Genomic DNA, 18940 nt, shown 5'->3' on the forward strand with positions numbered 1-18940 from the left:
ATAGTTAAAGTCTGGCAAACGTAATTTCTGCCCAATGCGCGCGCGCTGATGTGACATAACGGAACGTGCCAGCATAGAAAAGCTCGAGGCGGCGCGCGCAGGCGTGCACTTCACCCAGATACTGCTCCAGAACAGACGACTGATAACGCGCTCAGTGAAGATATTCTAATTGAACTGATCATCGTTTCCCCACCAGCGATATCTCTCCCTGTGAGGTGATGGGCAACGCGCCGCTGTGAGGAGGGGCGAGCCGAGGAGTTCCACTTATCGTTTCTGTTCACGGAAAATAATGATGAAGAAGGATATTAACTTGAGCCTGGCGGACGACGCGGACCTCAAGCCGCATCTCCGCGACGCCGAGAGCCTCCTGAGCTCTCCGGACCTGGGGCTGCTCAAGCTGGCCTCCCCGGAGCTGGAGAGGCTGATCATCCAGTCCAACGGCATGGTCACGACGACGCCGACGATGCCCCAGTTCCTCTACCCGAAGGCGGTCACGGACGAGCAGGAGTTCGCGGAGGGCTTCGTGAAGGCGCTGGAGGATTTGCACAAGCAGAATCAGCTGAGCGGAGCCGGCCCGACGAGCAGCAGCAGCCTGGAGCTGTGCGCGAACCTCGGCCCGGTGGCCGGGCATCCGGATCTACCGGTGTACACCAACTTGAACAGTTACGGCAACGGGACGCTGGAAACCACCGTCAACTACTCCACGGACACGGTCCCATTCCCGCCGCCGCCTCCGCCGCCTCCGACGCATCATTTGGGGGCAGCCCCGCCGCAGCCGGAGCCTTCTCGGGTGCACCCGCTGAAGGAGGAGCCTCAGACGGTCCCCGACGTCCAGAGCTTCGGGGAGAGCCCCCCGCTGTCCCCCATCGACATCGACTCGCAGGACAACGGAAAAGCCGAGAGGAAGAGGCTCAGGAACCGGATCGCCGCCTCCAAGTGTCGGATGCGCAAACTGGAGCGCATCTCCCGGCTGGAGGACAAGGTCAAATCGCTGAAGTGCCACAACACCGATCTGGCCTCCACGGCGAGCCTGCTGAGGGACCAGGTGGCCCAGCTGAAGCAGAAAGTCCTCAACCACGTCAACAGCGGCTGCCAGGTGCTGCCACACGAGGTTCAGGTGCACTAGAGACCTGCGGCTGAGCTGCTGACCAGCGATTAAGCTTTATGGACTTCATGGTCATGTTGGGGTTTCTGTGTTTAGCGTAGCCCAGATGTGTGCTGTTCCCATGTGGAATGAGTTGATGTCACGTTGTACATTACTGAAAGACAATAATACGAGGGTAGAACACAACTGAAGATAACGAGAGGGATGAAACTGGACTATTGAGACATTTTCACGTGTGGAGCAATTCCAGGATCCACATTGCTCCACATGCGCCTCCAAGCAGATGTTTTTTGCATTTATGACGAAATGAGGAGCGTTTTTCCTTTCAGCATGTTTGATGAAATCCTGTTCTGCCTCGTGCATATGTGTATTAGTGAACAAAGCAGTTTCACACTGCAGTGTTATGGGCTCTCCTGATGAAAAAAATGCTCAACTTTATGGACAGAAAGCACATTTAATTGTTTTCCCATGTAAAAATGTTTACAGAAGCTGTGTCTATATATAGTCTCAAACCTGGGCCAAACACAACACACGTACAATATTTCTACAGTAATATTAATATAATACATATTTATGATATCCTTGATATATGAGGAGGTGACTGTAAGAAGAAACGCACATATTTTAAATGTAAAAGATAATCGACATATATAGACGATTTGCCATTTATTTATGGGAACAATTTGCATGTTGTTTACATACTCGAATGTTGCCCACAGCTGGGTGTCAAAGGGTGCAATTATCAATGTTTATACTCTTTACAAACACATTTCATACATTTTTTTTTACGCAACTGTCTCCCTAATTCTTTGTGTTCTTGTTTTAATGTGAATAGTTGTAACCTTTTTGTTGCACTAACTATTGTTATCACCTTGAACCTGCAGTTGTTTGGATTTATGTGTTCTGAAGTAAATGCCGCCCGGCAATAAACACCGTTTCCTACATTTTTGGCAGAACTCTGCATGCATGTTGGTAACATCATCGGTACAGTATGTGCAACACTGAACCAGCTGGCGGAAGGCCTTCAGCTCCACAGAAGGCCGTCAAATCATAACCATTCATTTTAAGATTGTGTTTAGTTTCATAAAGGCAATCAACTTGACTAAAACATCTGCTTCGTTTGTCATGGCACATTATTCTTGAGCATGACACGGGAATGCTTTTTTATTATGTTACAGCATACGTTTGCAAGACTTTAAGCCTTTTTATTAGAAATATAATATATATAATGAATATTTTCAGTCTCAAAATTAAAAAAAAGCTCAGATATTTCATAAGAAAAACATGTAAAATATACATTTAAATTTTAATTTAATTTTTCTTTTAGATCAGATAAGGCTTCAGGCTATATCGTCCCATGTTGTTGTTTAGTTCATGAGTCCCATTTATAGACATCTGCACTCATATATTCACAAATAAATGTTCAGGCAGAAATAAAAATCTTCTATTTATTATGTTCAAACTTATATAACTCAGTGTCAGCAGCTCTTAAAGTGATTGAGACGATCAAAAGATACCAAGACCTTGAATGTTTTGCTCCTGGATCAACATACATGATCCTGATGGAAGTTCATTCATAGTTGCTCCTCTGATGGAGAATGAATTAGAGAAATCAGAGTTGTATAATAACCAGAATTTAGGAAAAATCCACATCACGTCATCAGCCTGGACTCCTTCCCCCTCTGCTGGTCAAATGAGAGATTGCATGTGATGTTGAGTGATGGTTGAAAGGGCATCTTAGTGAACATGCTGTGATTTCCTGAAGGCTCCTTGAATAGCTGCAGGATATTAATGGAAGTTATAGGACTGATTATTTTAGTTTTATTGATTTATCAGAATGGCAGAATTAGATATACTCATCAAATATACTATGTATATTATCTGCATCTATGCAGAGGTCCTTCAAATCCAGGTTAGACAAAGATATTAATGATACCTTCCTTTCCTTAAAAATGGTGTTGCCTTGTGATGTTGCTGCCCATCTATGAGAAAAATGTATTTTTTATAATGTATGTAATACATAAATTATAAAAATTACATTTTGCAGGTTATCTGATAATTTCGACTTTTTAGCTCATATCTCATTTTTTTGTCATAATTATGAGTTTTTTTGTCAGACTTTTTTTGTGTTGGCATAATTCAGATTATTTTTTTTGTGGCAGAAATGGGCTTCCATAATTCACTGTCAGAAGCAACATGCATTTATTCAAGTACATTATGTGTGCATTTTCCCTTTAAGCATCAAACCTGAGCGTCCTGCTGCACAACATCCTTCTATATCTGCCAACAAAGAGTGAAACAGGGACATCTTGAGGCTCCTGGGACACTTTACAGCTTTGGGTTGAACAACATTCATGATGATTTCAGTTAGTTTGTGTCTATAACATCAGCTCATTTTGAGATTTTAATTTGATCTCAGCTCTAAAGGTACAAAGTCTTTCGAGAATCAACTGCTTGTTGGTCATTTTTGTTTTATTGTTTTACCACAAAGTACAGATAAAAACATCCACAGCATATTCTCTCACTGTAATGCCCCGAACTGAGGAGTGTGTAAGAGGCAGTGACACCAGGTAAAGTACATGTTCCTGCGTGCTCGTAGAAGATCTAAAGTCGGCAACTTCTACCAAGCTTGATGGCATTTATTTTGTGTAGATGCTGTTGTGTGTATTGCTTTTGTAACAGAGGGACACATTCATTCACAAGCAGGCCGAGTAATGAATGCAGTACAACGTGGCTCTTTTGGGGGGTTTCAGGTTTTTACTGTCTTTTTTTTTTTCTCCTCTTATTTTTTTTCTTTGTTGCAAGCCTGAGTCGATACAACACAATCCACAAATTTGACTCAAAGAAACATTATTTACAGATCTGGTTTATATAGAGAGGAAGACATATCAGAAAGGAGAAGAGTTTAAAAGTTTGGATTTTAACCGGTAAAGAAACAGTCACAACCAGTAAGAAGTCAAATACATCCAGCTCTCCGGTCTGTCACCATCACTCCGTTTCTTACAATAATCAATACTTTGACCGGGGCTTCTTTTTTCAAACTGTAATATTCATCTGTGATTTCAAGGTTTGTGTGCATTTGTATGCTCTCAAAATAAATACTTTCTGAATCTGATTTACTTTGATCAAACCGTCAGGATCACTGACTTCATGAAGTCAAAGGTTTGGACCTCCATCATGATTTTTTTATCGTGCTTTGCCCTCTCAACACATCCTCCCTCCTCTCGCTTCTTTACAGTTTGAAACGTTGTCACGCTGCTTGTTGTGGGCGACCTACAAAAAGTGTGAGTTTCTTCTACAGCAATCTTTGGTGAAGTGAAAAGAAGAAGTACCCGGCAGATGTTTGGTAGAGGGGCCCACTGTTAGCGATGCAATGTCGACTTAAAACAGCTGCTGGTAGAAATGAGTTGGAGACTCAGCTGCTGTACCTGCGCTGTGGACATTTCAGCCTCCAGCTGTTTGATGCTTGTTGGTTCTACCTGTAGTGCACCTGAAGACTGACACAACGTTACACACATTACACACTCTAATATGGATTCTGAGGAAGTTGCTAACTGGTGGGCTGTTTGTCGCAAAGCAAGGAAACATTAAACCGCAGTGAGTGTTGGTAGTGTGTCACACGTTATTCTATTCTCTCCTGGTGTTTCCTCTCAGTCTCAAACTATCAGATGAAAGCAAAATACCATAAAAATCATCAAACAAAACAACATGTTCGTAACTTCCAAATCCATTCCATCGTGTTTTAGAGAAAGATGCAATTTTACAAGGAACGTTTGTATTTCATGAAGTAGCCGAGGTAAAACTAACAGTTTTGCTGTTTTTAAAGATTTTAAAATCTTCTCTTCCCGATGTAAAATACTGTAATATCAATACGCAGCATTGTTCGCGAGCACAAGCGTGGTGCACAAAATGCTGGGAATCTCACCGAGTGGATTTGGAGGATGCAAAAACATATCTGTAAGTTTCTAACTTGTAATTCAGACTTCATGTACAAACATGTCTGCAGGGAAAAGGAAAGGACTCACGGAGGAGCTCGCGAGGGTTCAAACAATTCCACACATCATCCAAACAAACCCAACAACACAGACCTCATATATTTGATACTATCCTCACTTTATACCTTTGAATTCATTTCAAGAAATGCATACCTGTAGATATTATATATATATTATATATATATATATATATATTTTGCACAACATTTATATGTACATTTGAAATAAATATAATTCAATAAAGGTGTCTCTTAAGTTTTTGCTACTTTTACGTAGCGCTATCTTGATCATATTTTCCACACCCTATGTTAAAAGTCACCAGAATAAAATAACATTAAAAAAAAAGGCCAAATGAAAAAGGCTCGGATGAATAATGAAAACAAAACACGTGCTAACACCTGCGATACTCGTGGTTCGATACCAGGTGAGATAACATATGAAACACAGATCCACGTATGTAAAAGAAAAGGTAACACATTAGTTTGGAGCAGACTTCGGCTGCCACATCAACTCCCCTGTGGAACTTCTTGGTCACCATATCCGAGGCTGACATCTTCTCGAGACATTTCGACTGACATGAAACAAAGTACTGTAAACATGGGAAGGATTTAAATGGCACTCTGAGGACGCAAGCCGCCAAATCCTTCTTGTAAAAACCACACTGAGGAACAAAGGAGACAACGAATGACGGGTCGGGAACCTTCAGGAACCTGGTTTGCAAAAGAGTCTGAAACAATCTGGTTTGGCTTCAGACCGCCTTTTAGCTCTCTTATGAGGAGGAACGCGAGCATCTCAGAGCATTTCAGACCCTTTTTTTCAACCCGGCTCTTGTGTCCCTCAGCCAATCATTTCTTACTAGGTTACAGAAAGAAGCAGGAAGGTGAGTGACGAGGGTGATGGGAGTATTTGACCCGAGGCCCAGCAGGGGGTCCTGCTGTGGGAGGACAGAGAGCAAGAGGGAGATGAAGGGTATTTAGGGGAGGGGCGGGGGGAGGAGTCAGCTTTAACATGCACAGTCCTGGTGAGGAGGAGCGGGCTGCTCTGTCAGCTGGGGCCCCTGTTTGGCCCCCGTGACGGCGGGATCTCCGGCGTCCAGGCTCTCCGACATCTTTTCACAGATGATGTCGACCAGGCGCTCAAAGGTCTGCTTCACGTTGATGTTGTCCTTCGCGCTGGCCTCGAAGTACTCAAAACCTGGAGGGGAAACGGGGGTCAGGGCGGTTCACTGAGGACGTGGATCGTCTCCGCGACGGCATGGTGAAGCAGTGGAGATGTAGCGCAGGTACAGCTGGTGAAAATGCAACTTTAACCACGTTTGCAGCTTGTTCTAGCTCACTTTTATGGTGAAATGGTTGTTAAAAGAGCTTAATAACGGTGGTGATCACCTCACTTTTCATCAAACCTTTCTGCCTGTCCATTGAGTCACTTCAGGTCACTTTACCTAACAGAAGAAGTGTGTATTTGTGTGTGTGTGTGTGTGTGTGTGTACACCATGAACTCACCGAGGTGTTCAGACAGCTGCCGGCCTCTATCTCCTCCCACCACTCGCTCATCCTCCATGTCACACTTGTTCCCGACCAGCAGCACCTGGGCGTTGTCCCACGAGTACGTCTTAATCTGAGTCGACCTGGGAACCAACACACCGTCAGCAGCGATCAGCCTGCAGCCTGACGCTTTCCCATCAGCGTGTGTGTGTGTGTGTGTGTGTGCAGTGAATAAACCACGTTTTAGATTACAGTGAAAATGGAGATTCACTGTCCACTGTTAAGTATGTTGGAAAAAGTGAAGAATGATTTTTATTTTGCCGATATCTTGATACTAATTACACTTACCGTGTTTTTATTGTAAAGAACGATGTAACATTGTGTTCACAAGGTGCTGTATCAATAAAGTTTTTAAGCGGGGAAACTTAAACCTCGTTTTTGATATTCTGTAACAGCGTGTCAAAAAGAAATCTGGATAACCTTTTTCTTACAAATTAAAAGACACACACACACACACACACACACACACACACAGCTCCTGAGAGGAGTTCAAACAGATTGTGTGCTCCGTCCATCAATCTACAGGATCTCTTTATCTATTTCCACTCAATCCATCCTCAGCGCAGCACTCCCTCTCACAGGTGAAGCTTCATGGTATCGTTTCACGCTGTGACGCCTTCTTCTCAGCCAATCACGTACCAGTCCTGGACCGCGCTGAAGGACTCCTCGTTGGTGATGTCGTACATGAGGATGAAGCCCATGGCTCCTCGGTAGTAGGCCGTGGTGATGGTGCGGTAGCGCTCCTGCCCTGCCGTGTCCTGGGGGGGAAGAGGAGAGCAGCTGTTAGCGTTTATTGATATTTAACATAATCTATTTCACAGTGACTTCTGACAGACTTGGCTGGGGATAAACGTCCAGTCTTTTAGACAGTTGGTCCTTTCTCTTTATTACTCTCATGTTAGATATTTGGCACAAGCTCTAAATGTTTCTCTGCAACACAGAGAATAATTATTATTCTGTTTGTTGGGTCAAAACCTCAGTTGTTGATTCTACACTTGAAAAACAACAAAACGACCAAACAGACATCTGATAATGACCGAAAGATACCGGATTATATTGTTTACCTGCGTAAAAGAGGTGATTTTATTCAAGAGATGCTCTAATAATCCATCACTGATTGTAATCACTATCTTTGGTCTGTGCACAGTATTAAATTGCTAAAGTGATTTATCATCAATTTGTCAACAATTTCATCATAACTTCATTCATTCATCAAGCAAAAATTCGAAACAACTGCTCTATTCAGCTTCTTAAATGTGCAAATTTGTAGGTTTTCTGTTTTATATGATTATGAATTGTACATCGTCGGTTTTTTAGACTGTTGGTTGAACAAAACAAGACCTTTGGAGAAAATAATCAATATGATATCAGACAGATATGATCAAATTGTAGCCGTCAGCCTCAAGCATGAGCTGCAGTACGGCAACACAGTGGCGGTTTAAAGTGAGATGATGTGCATGACAAAATATATAAATCTGCATAAATCTATATAAATGGGATTAACTGCACACCGTGAAATAAACCTCTGTATAGAATACTGTATGTTGACGTTTGAGCTCATGACTCAAACCATTTTTATGGTTCGCTGACAGAATTGCTGAGAGATCGGGGTCGGGGATTTTTACTGTGTGAAGGGAAGTGAGAGAGGGGGGAAGTCTACTGGGTGAGATGTGGAGTAGTGGGGGAGGGGAGAGAGCGTCCAGTCATCCATTTCTCATGCTCCGATTGGTCGACGGTGTCTCCCTTACTCGAGGCGAGACCGAGCGAAGGCTGACAACAGAGACAGCTCAACACACACACACACACACACACACACACACACACACACACACACACACACACACAGACACACACACACAGTGCTGTGCTAAGTAAACGTGGATATGATGGTATGATCTACAGCATCATACAGGAAGTTGCCTCAATGAAACTGCATGCCAGTGTTTAACAGAGTAATCTGCTGGATTATTAGACATCATTAAAAAAAGACATGACTAAAATGGAGGGTTTTGTTTCAGAGGTTCAAGTGAGTAGCCCAAGAAGAAAGCACCATCTTTCTCACGTCTCATTTTCTAATCATGCTTTTTAAAACCAAACTCTTTTGTACAAAATGTCGGGCGACAATCGAATGTGTGTGTTCACAGCTACTCTGAACTGGATGAAAAGCCTTCTGCTATTGAATATGACAAGATGCAAAAGAAGAAATCCTTCCTGGAAGTCATGCATAGTGTTGTCATAACGGGCTTTCAGACATTGAACCACCCAGCATGCACTTTGGTTGAAGCGTACTGATGCCCGGGGACTTAAGAGGTCCCTCTGTGTCTGTGCAGCCATAACAGAGCCATCCTCCCATTAAACTGATTCATCTGAGCAATATACACACAAAGAGGAGGAAAGACAAAAGCACTCGAACTGCGACGGAAGGACAAGAGAAGAAAGTTGTGAATCTGTGGCTCACAGTTCCTATGAAGTGAAAACGCAGCTCGTGTGGGGTCACCGTGGACCAACTGCAGGCGATGGTTTAACGATGGAAACCGGGACTCACTTCTTCAACTTTAGCCTCAGATTCATGTTAACGTGTTAAGTCTCGACGCATCTCTGGAAGTCTCACCCAGATCTGCAGTTTGATCCTCTTGTCGTTCCTGTAGATGGTCTTCACCTTGAAGTCGATGCCCACCGTACTGACGAAGGCCGGCGTGAAGGAGTCGTCGGCGTAGCGGAACAAGAAGGAGGTTTTGCCCACACTGCTGTTGCCGATGATGAGGATCTTGAACATATAGTCAAAGTTTTGGTCTGAAGACTCCTTCTGCCCGTAGGTCGCTGTTGCTGAGGCCATCTGTGGACGGAGAGGACGGAGACGCACAAAGCGTTAATCAAATGGCCGCCGCCGCCGCTACATTCAAGATATTTTTCGTTGTCTATATGCACAGATAACAGCAGATAATACACATATAGTAACAGTATTGCACTAAAATCAGGCATAGCAATTGGTTCCCCACAATGTGAAGGACCTGCCAGAGTGCTGCTATATTAAAATGTGCCAACAGGACAATATAAAAAGGCTTTTTTTCTTTGGCGTAAGCTGAAAGCAATAAAATGTGACGATTGTAAATATTGCGTTATAATGCTGTTAAAAGCTTATGCATAATTTTATGGGCCAAATGAAGTGCAGCTGGAGTGGTGCATAATGCTGTCGGATGTGTTTAATCCTGTGAAAAGGTGAAGATGATGATGTTTTAGAACGTTTTTCACAACATTAATTGAGACAACAATAGAAACAAGTTATTTGCTCTATCTGAATAAATGTTTCCTTTCAAGACATGAGCAAAAATCTCACTTTAAAATCAAACACCAGAAACCTTTAAAAAAGCAGCAGAGGGGATTTTCCTCACAGAAAAGCTCAGACAAAACATGAGGATCTGTCAGCATCTGGAGACTCAGCGTAACTGTAATTAACGAGTCGGGCTTGAACATTTTCTTTATGGTAATTAATCAAAGCAGCACATTGCGACGCCAGGGGAAAACTAAAAGCCCGTCTGAATTTTTTCACAATTTGGCAGAAAGGTTGGAGGCAAATGGCTCGATCCGTCACAATCAGCTGGAGATGTGGGAGGAATCATTCATCGTACAAGCAGCTGTGACATGCAGTCAGTTTGGAGGCTGATATTCGTGCATTTTAACAGAATATTTCTGTTTTTATACCGTCCATTATTGTGATAAAAAGGGCTATTTTAGGGTCAAGTATGACAAACATTGATGCCTTTTCATGGCGATCTAATGCTCAGGACATCTATCTACACCAGTGATGACATCACTAAAAGGTGATTACATGACAACTTTAGATTTAGCGACCAACACACTCATCTGTGAAGTTTCATGAGTTTCTACTCTCCGTGTCTGATTAAACTGAAGTGTTTGACATTTTTGCGCTGCTTGCTGACATTGCTTCTGTCTCTGCGGTGAGTAAAATGTTGTCATGACCGACAAACGTGAGAACAACAACCACACTGACAACTACCATAACTTCACCTTAAACTGTGTGAATGGGACACAGATGCAACTTCCCAAACCCTGAACTGGCTCATGAAGCAAATGTGAAGCTCTTTCCTCTCTACTTATATATGTTTACCATATGTATGTATTATTGCAATATTATATTGTTTTATCCTATGTCTATGTTTATTGTTATGCACCTTTAACTAGTCAAACTCCTTGTAGGGCAACATACTTGGCCAATAAACGATTCTGATATAAAATGTATGTTTCATGTTGTTTTTTTAATCCACCAATCGGCTTAGTGTGTTCTTGTGATCTCTGCAAACCTTCTTCTCTTTTAAAACCTTCATTCAACCAGGGTGGTCAGTGTATTTACAATGGCAGCCTGGCAAAGCCTCTTGAGAGGAGGAGGGGATTGGGGACTAAATGAAAGTCAAATCAAAAGCCAAAGCGACAGCAAAACACATCTGAAAGTTTCCAACACACGCCCGTTACTGGCATACAGACACACAAGCATCGGGCAGTACGACAAACAACAGAATCCAAGCAACGCAACCACATCCAGAGAAGCGTGGCACAAAGCAGTAAGACGAAACCACGGCAGCGAGAGAACAAAGCACGCATAGGATGACAGGAAGCGGCAGAAACGGGAGAAGCAGCATTATCAGGTTGGGAAACAGTCGCGTGGAGGCAGGTTGTTACACAGAGAGGGAGGAGATGCAACATCATTATGATATTGTGATAACACCACACGTTTTCAGACTTTTCAGTCTTTTCCTTGGAGACAAATACACGGTCGTTGGCATAAAAAGTGATGAAACAACAGAGTTGCATCCCTCCCTCTCTCACAGTGTGAGCTACATGAATGAGACGTTGGCTGTGATGCAACCATGCCAGCTACCAGAGGGACAAGAGGGCTAAAAGGATTCAGGAAACCTTTTTGACTCTTGAGAGCACAAGGACTCGGAGCCCACAGGCCTGGGAGTCACAGCACCCTGCTCTATATTTAGAGCGTTATCTCCACTCGGCTGCAGTGGAACAGGAGAACTCTCAGGGAATGAAACGCAAACAAAACAACTGCACCCTGCTCAGAGCGCCGGACGATCGGTTTACACGAAGGAACACAGAGATGCTCGTTGAATAATGAAGAAGCACGGACCCTTCCTTCACACCCTGATGTGCTTTTTCTGCAGAGGTTAGTTAAAGCCATCAAACCTGCAACGAGCAACAAAACTCTAAGTGGGGTTCAAACAGGAAACGGAAGAAAAAAATAATAAATCACACATTTAAACAAGACAAACGCAGCAGCAGCGTGGGTGTAGATTTCTATCTGGTTGATGGCGAGTTCAGCTTCGATTCTGACGTCAATAATTCCTCACAAATTACTTCTCCTGCATTTATTCAAGGATGAGTTTCAATCCAGAAACTGGGAAATAAGAGACCTCATCTGGCAAACTGAGCATCGGCAATCCCTCATCAATTATTTGCAAAGATTAGTACGATTCTAAAATAGTAATAGTCGCGTTAGGACTTCAAATACTTTAGTTTTTAAAATATCTTTTGACGGAATTGCTGAATATATTTGCTCAGTTCGAAGTTTCCAGGCATGTTAGTGCTTGGATTTATTCACTAAATAGAATAATTTATGAGCAAAAAAAACATGCATCCAGCATTTAGTGTTGTCTGCAAAACAAAACAATGCATATTTGAATGATTTATTCTAAAGTTTCATTCAATGTGATGAGAGTGTCTCAGTACAACAAACTGTGCAATTCAAAATAATAGTTTAATGATTGTTTTCAACACAATGCATTTATATTATTTGTTTATATTCACGTACGTGTCTCCAGCTCAGAAATATACAACAAGCCACAGTTCCTAAAGTGGTACATGTGAATCAGCGTTTTATTTCGGCTAAATTTGATTGGCATCCAATCAAGTCGACTGAAAATGAGTCTGCAGGGAAGTGAACTGCAGTGTGACTCACCGAGGGAGAGAGCGTAACACACGGCAGCGACAGGAAGTGTGAACCGACACAGAGAGGTTGGAGGAGACGTACGGTTCACACCGACCCGAAAGAGACACCACACCCACAAGTCCTCCATCCCACAGATGTTCACACATGATTATGATGTCCAGTGTGAGTTTTGGGAATATTTTGATGATCTGATGCTCATATTGAGCTCTTTATGTGTATACGTGGAACCGGTCTGAACAGAGAAAAACAGTTGATGTCAGTCACCTGTGCAGGTATTTAAAATAATGTGAATATTACGTGTGAAGACATGTGCGTGCATGCACTTAAATAGTATTTCTGATCATGCTTTAACTTTAGTTTTTATATGAATGAGAGAAAAATAACTGTTACTTTTATCTACATGTTTTGGGTTACATTTTCACAAGAAAAAAAAAGGTTCCTGTTTATTCAAAGACCTGATGCAAAAATTAATTTGGAGAAACTCCAGTTGAGTTGATTGAAATACTCGTTTAAATACAGCACCTATCTTTAAACTCAACAGTGTTGCTGTTGTGGCTTCATTGTGTCAATAAAGTGAACGAACTGCCCGAAAAATGTGTGGATTTATCACAGAAAACTAAAAGGCTTTCACATATGACGTGTTAATGGACTTTTCAAGACATCTTTTCAAAATGCTCCCTCGAAAGATTTTAAAAATACACAATCATTTCACAAAAATAACAGGATACCAAAGACTTCAGGACGTTAACGCTCGACTAAAACACAAAGAAGGTTCTTTTTGTCACCGTGAACCAAAACAAGTTGTGTTTCTAAATGTCTAAAACAAACCTATTGGCAGTGAGATCTCACTGGATCACAGTCGAGGTTCAGTGTTGGGTTTCGTCTTTGGCCAGCCTTATTAAAAATGGATCCGCTCATGTTACGGTTGCACCAAAGTCTACTCAACGCAGTAGATATTTCCGTCCATGTGCTTTTCATCTGCAAGTTGTTGTTTTTTGCTGAGTCAGCAATGTTGCAGCTTTAGTGCATTCAGCAAAAGGTTCACTTTGAAATAGATATTTAATCCAAGCTTCCAGTCAGATTAGATTGCACACTTCTTCTAAACATTTTGCTTCTCTTGGCTTGCTGTCCTCAAAAAGCACTCAGCCTGTCCTCTTTTAATTTTTCGCTGCACCTGTGGAGGTGCAACAGCGTCATCTGACTCTTTGCTTCATTCCTAAAGTCTTATCAAAAACTGTTGGGCGTCTAAAATGTTGAAATGACCGCAGCCTCTCCGCTGCCTCTCAGAGGTTAGTTGTGTCTTACATTTCACGAAACACTATTGTCATACAGAAGCTTAGAGACTGCAGGCCTCTGTGTTTTTATCTCAAAGTAATTAACAAATCCTCATTATGCAAATGTCTTTCAGCCTGCAGGGCGACGCTGCTGCTTTCATTTGGCCTCCGTAGTGAACGGCCTTTGAACACGAGTCAGGTGAGAGCTGCAGGAACACATTGTTTGTTATGAAATATGACTGTAAGACATTGTAAGATGTACAATGGGCTATACATTACAATTATGTGACACTCGGAGCCTTGTAACTCTGTTTTAGTGTGAAAAGTGCACTTTGGCAATTATTACAGCCAATTTGATGTCTTGAGATGTCTTCTTTTGCCCGAAAAATAATTTAATTCAGTTCACAAAGATATTAAACAAAACAAAATCTAACAATGGAGAAACTAGTCCACAAATTATTTTCTCTTAATGTACTCGATAGATTGATTAATGGCATTTTTGCAGTATTTTTTATTTCTTCTTATTTTTAAACGTTTCTTTTAGCTTATTCTCGACATGTCCAATGTGCCGACTCATGACCCCCCAATGAAAGGATCTAAAAAGTCTCATCATCATTTTTATGAATGTAAAATCTTTACAAATAAAAGTGAGGATTACTCTGCTCCTCTGTCATGAAGGAGGAGGGACTCGATAACAAAGATGGCCGAATCCCAGTGAAACCCACGTCTCTGATGTTCCTGCTGTCACTATGAGTTTCATGTGATGAGCTCTTGTCACGGTTGGTTTTTATTTGTGCTTTTGAGCTCAATTGGAGTCACGGAGAAACGTTTTGATATCACAGAGGAGGAGCTTTTAAAAATAATCCATCCATCTATTCATCCATCATCTATGACACTTATTCTCAACAGCGTCGTGCGGGGTTGGAGCATAACCCAGTCCACATTGGGCGAGAGGACCTGGAGAGACAATGATTGTCAGACAATCACACACACACACACACACACACACATACACTCACACTCACGCTCTCAATTTAGGGTCAACAATTAACCAAACCTGTATGGAGGAAAACTGAGAAAGACGTTCTAACCAGGAGGCCTCTTGCGGTGCTAACCACTGCATAGCATAAAGCATTAAAAAGAGTTTAAGTTTCTAGATATAACAAAAGCTAATGACAACACGATAGAGCTACATGTTTTCTGCTCTGCTCAACACCGTCAGTAGTTACACCATCACCAAGTGCGAAGTGTTTTTCTTGAATCCTAATTCAATCATGACTAAGAGTTTCTGTGCGATGACATCATCAAGCTCTCTGCTAAACCTGTCACCTAAAGAAGATTGACGCCCTCCAGGAGCTGCATTGAGCCACAGCTAAGTGCTGCCGCGGCCAGCGAGTCAGGCTCATTTAATCAGCAGCGACTGGCTTCCTGCAGATTGACAGCTGATCCTCAGCTGATCCCAGATCATCCAAACGTTCTGCTCAAAGACGGTTACTGAGGAACCCGCAGAGGCGACTTGAGATCTCCACGAGAGATTAAGAGACAAATTTCACTTGGGAATAAATGGGATAATCCCATTTATTTACATTAAAGTTTTCAAAATCGTAAACTATTGTCTGCTATTTTCTAGTGAAAAGTAACTAAGTGCAATGGCTCAAGTAATTGTCATTTACTTTTTATACTTGTGGTAAAAAAGTACTTAAAGTCAGCTCCACTTTGACCAGTAACAACATTAAAGTGACTCTTATATATGAATCCATCCTTTAAAAATAATCAACTTTATAGTATTATCTTTTACCAAAATAAATAATCAAACTATTTCTTCCACCGCTGTAAATAGAGTGCAATCTCGTGTAAATTTACCATTAGGGAGGAAAACTCCAACTGTGAACAGGCTGTGAGGGTAGAAAAGGTTTTTACTGACCTAAAATGTTCAGACGTGAAAATTCACAACCAGAATCAAAACCAGGACCAGTGACATCTAAACTAGAAGAACTCAGAGGAGTCAAATATTTATCTGCCACCAGATTGAATCAAGCAAACTCAAAATATCTGTTAAAATATGAGAGGATGCTGTCGTAAAACTCCTCCCATCACAAACCCCAGTCACACATCTTTCCTCACTGTCTGTTCTTCTCTTTCTAAATAAGTATATCATGCTAAAATTCTTCAAAAAAACAAAAACAAATGGGACAATAATAACTGCAACACCAAAACAGAATTAACAAAGCTAGTTTTCTGTCAAGGTTTTAAAGTTTTCGACATTTCGAAGAAGATGCCGGGGATTTGAACACAGCTGCTGTCCTGCTCCCAGGTTGCAGAAGACAGCAGTTTCCCCCTTTTCCTCCAATCACGTGACTCCTTTTCGAGGAGGAGTGGTGATGCAGATGAGAGGAGGGAACGCTATAAATAGCCTTTCTTCTTCCTCTTTCCTTTTTTTTCTCTCCCTCCCGAGCAAACAGAAAGCAGAGAGGAGGGAGCAGCCGGGATCTGGGAGATGTATTTTGGTGCTGGAGTCTGCAGGTGAATCCAGGACGTGTCTGTTTGGAGATTATAATTCATAGATGTTGGACTTTTATTGGACACGTCCTGCCTGATTTTATGCAGCTTAGGAATTTTCTTTTAAGAGAAAATGTAAACATTTTTCTCTTCACACTTTGTCTATGTTATAGTTTGTTTTATGTATTAGTATATTATAGTTTTAGTTACAGCTTTTTGAAAACTACAATGTTGGCCTAAAAACAGCCGATAGCTAATATTTGCTCAATATTTCCGCAGGTTTACGTTCTAACACCTACAAGAATTCCACGTTTCCCTTTGAGATGTTTTTTTTGTTCTTGTTTTTCGCCTCTGAAGCAAACTCAGACTGTTATCTGATCTGAGCCGAGCCCTGTAACAGTTCTTTAAGGTCTTAACCACGTTGACAGACTGACTTAAATGTAATAAAAGATATCGACCCGACATATGAATCTGATCCCGGGTTGGTTCTTGTAGCAGTGTTTGTTACGGACATGAAGTGTGTTCCCAAGACTCCTGCCTTCAAGTCTCACTGCCGGTAGCTTTCTGCTGTCAGCAGAGGACGTGCAGATGTGAACAAGAAGACTGTCGTCTCACATTCTCACGCCACACTTTGCAATCCATGCAGATTAAATCAAAACTGGCAGAAGAGTTTTCGTCTTCAGCTCATTCTGTTCTACTATTACATTGATTCAGTTTAAAAACTGACAGGGATGAATCAACTATTATTTAAAACTAAAGCTTTGAAATCAGTAGATGAAGGTGGATGAAATCTGAATCTGTTTCCTTAAAACACACACGCACACACACTCTCACACACTAGACTAACGTGTGTTTATGCAAAAAAGATGTAATAAACTGGGGCTCTTTATATGTTGTATATTTTCCCTGTATATGTGCAATAAGCATACAATGTGTAAATATAGGCAGAGTCAATAAAGTTAATATTTTACTTTGAATATACCAGTCAACTTATTGCCGGTTTCTCCTTTTTGGATTTCTTCTGGAATAAGAGGAGCTGTTGCAGCATGGGAAGCACCCACATCATATATGCACTAGCCGAGATGTGATTGGTTCAGGACTAAACGTTTCACTGTACCACAGACACACAATAGTCCTCTATGGGGATCAACGTGTCATGTATAAAACTCAAATCATAAAAAAAATAATATTAGTAGAATCCTCTACATATTCGGGCTAAGAGGGAGTATAAGGGTGCTCATGAAAATAACAGATAATTGTACATATGCGAGACAAAATATATATATTGACTCTCGCTTAGTTTGTTTTATGAATTAAATAAAGGTGTTTAAATTGAATTATATTGTTCCAGACACATTTTCCGTATTTAAAGCGTCGGACGGTGTGAAACGCCTTTTCCTGCAGGACAGGCCCCTCGTCCAACCAGAGATCCACTTAGGAAACAGCTCCCTCCAGTTCCATCCTGACAGATTACACGAATAAATATGCATCGCATGCATCTAGTACGGTTTTGTGATTTTCACTATGAAAACAGCTGTTCTCAAGCGAGCATCGTCAAAAGGTTCTTTAATCTGAAATAATTTCCCAGATATTCGAACATAAACGCTCATACACAATAAATGAAGGATACATCAGATTTAAATATTACACGTTTGTCAATGCGATACATTAATAGAGACAGAAATCTCACCTTTATATATTTCTATCCGGTTACTATCCACCTCGTCCAGCACCCGCAGAAACACCACCGCTGTCGAGTCCGAATGTCCGTGCAACACAACATCCGGTTACGAATTTCAGAATAAAGGTCGCTAAAAACGAGCCGCCTGTATACTCGCTCAAAATAAATGCGACAAATCGATGAGAACAAAATAGATGCTCTAAAATACATTTTAAAAGGAAAAACTCAATGCATCTTTTTAAATGTATTATTTCAATCGGTAGTTGTAATACTGCTCCATCCACTCCTGCAGGCCTCTTAGTTGGACAATCAGGTGTGTTTTGCTTGTGGCTAAACATGTGTAAACATGTGTGCACGGTACTCTTCAGACAAAACAGACCCTGACTCAAGTGACATCTCTAGTAAAATGAGCTTGTGTTCTTCAGCTAAACGCGAGAAATCCAACGCTATAACAAAAAATATTTTGAAAGAAAAAAAACAATTTCCGGTCTTTTCGTAACTCCGCAATCTTTACTCAGCCACAAACAACGTAGAATGAATGACATGTGGGCGGGACTACAGTCAGGATTGACAGCACATCTGACGAATCGAGAGCCGCGTCGTAACAACAGTCCTGAAGCGTTCAAATATGGTCTACCTGTCATGTATTATTGATGAACGCTGCTGGAGAAACTGAATTATTGATTAGGAGGTCATCAGTAAACACTGCTGCCGTTCCCACCTATTGTCAGACAATTGTCATGATGGTCATTGTAAAAAAAAACACATATCGCTGCAAAAACATATTAATATGTTAAATAGAAGTGTAATACTTCTTCAGAATAATACAGTCACCGTCTGTTGTCTCTCTTGTTTTGTTCGACGTCCT

The 18940-nt window shown here is 41.6% G+C and overlaps 2 protein-coding genes across 2 annotated transcripts; one reads left to right on the forward strand and one right to left on the reverse strand.

Annotated features, from left to right (window-relative positions):
• LOC137793431 (transcription factor JunD-like) lies at window positions 1-2363 on the forward strand. Its single transcript, XM_068589589.1, has one exon. The coding sequence runs from the start codon at window positions 290-292 to the stop codon at window positions 1124-1126; it is 837 nt and encodes a 278-aa protein (XP_068445690.1). The 5' UTR covers window positions 1-289; the 3' UTR covers window positions 1127-2363.
• A 1200-nt stretch (window positions 2364-3563) lies between these two features.
• Window positions 3564-18164, reverse strand: rab3ab (RAB3A, member RAS oncogene family, b). Its single transcript, XM_068589590.1, has 5 exons — window positions 18082-18164; window positions 9256-9480; window positions 7284-7402; window positions 6603-6727; window positions 3564-6294 (listed from the first exon to the last, which is right to left on the reverse strand). Exons 2-5 carry the CDS (start codon window positions 9478-9480, stop codon window positions 6104-6106), a joined length of 660 nt encoding a protein of 219 aa, XP_068445691.1. The 5' UTR covers window positions 18082-18164; the 3' UTR covers window positions 3564-6103.
• Between the last annotated feature and the right edge of the window lie 776 nt (window positions 18165-18940).

The sequence above is a fragment of the Clinocottus analis genome, unplaced genomic scaffold, assembly GCF_023055335.1.
Source record: "Clinocottus analis isolate CAN_PGR_092001 unplaced genomic scaffold, fCliAna1.0.p SCAF_23, whole genome shotgun sequence".
Lineage (NCBI taxonomy): Eukaryota > Metazoa > Chordata > Actinopteri > Perciformes > Cottidae > Clinocottus > Clinocottus analis.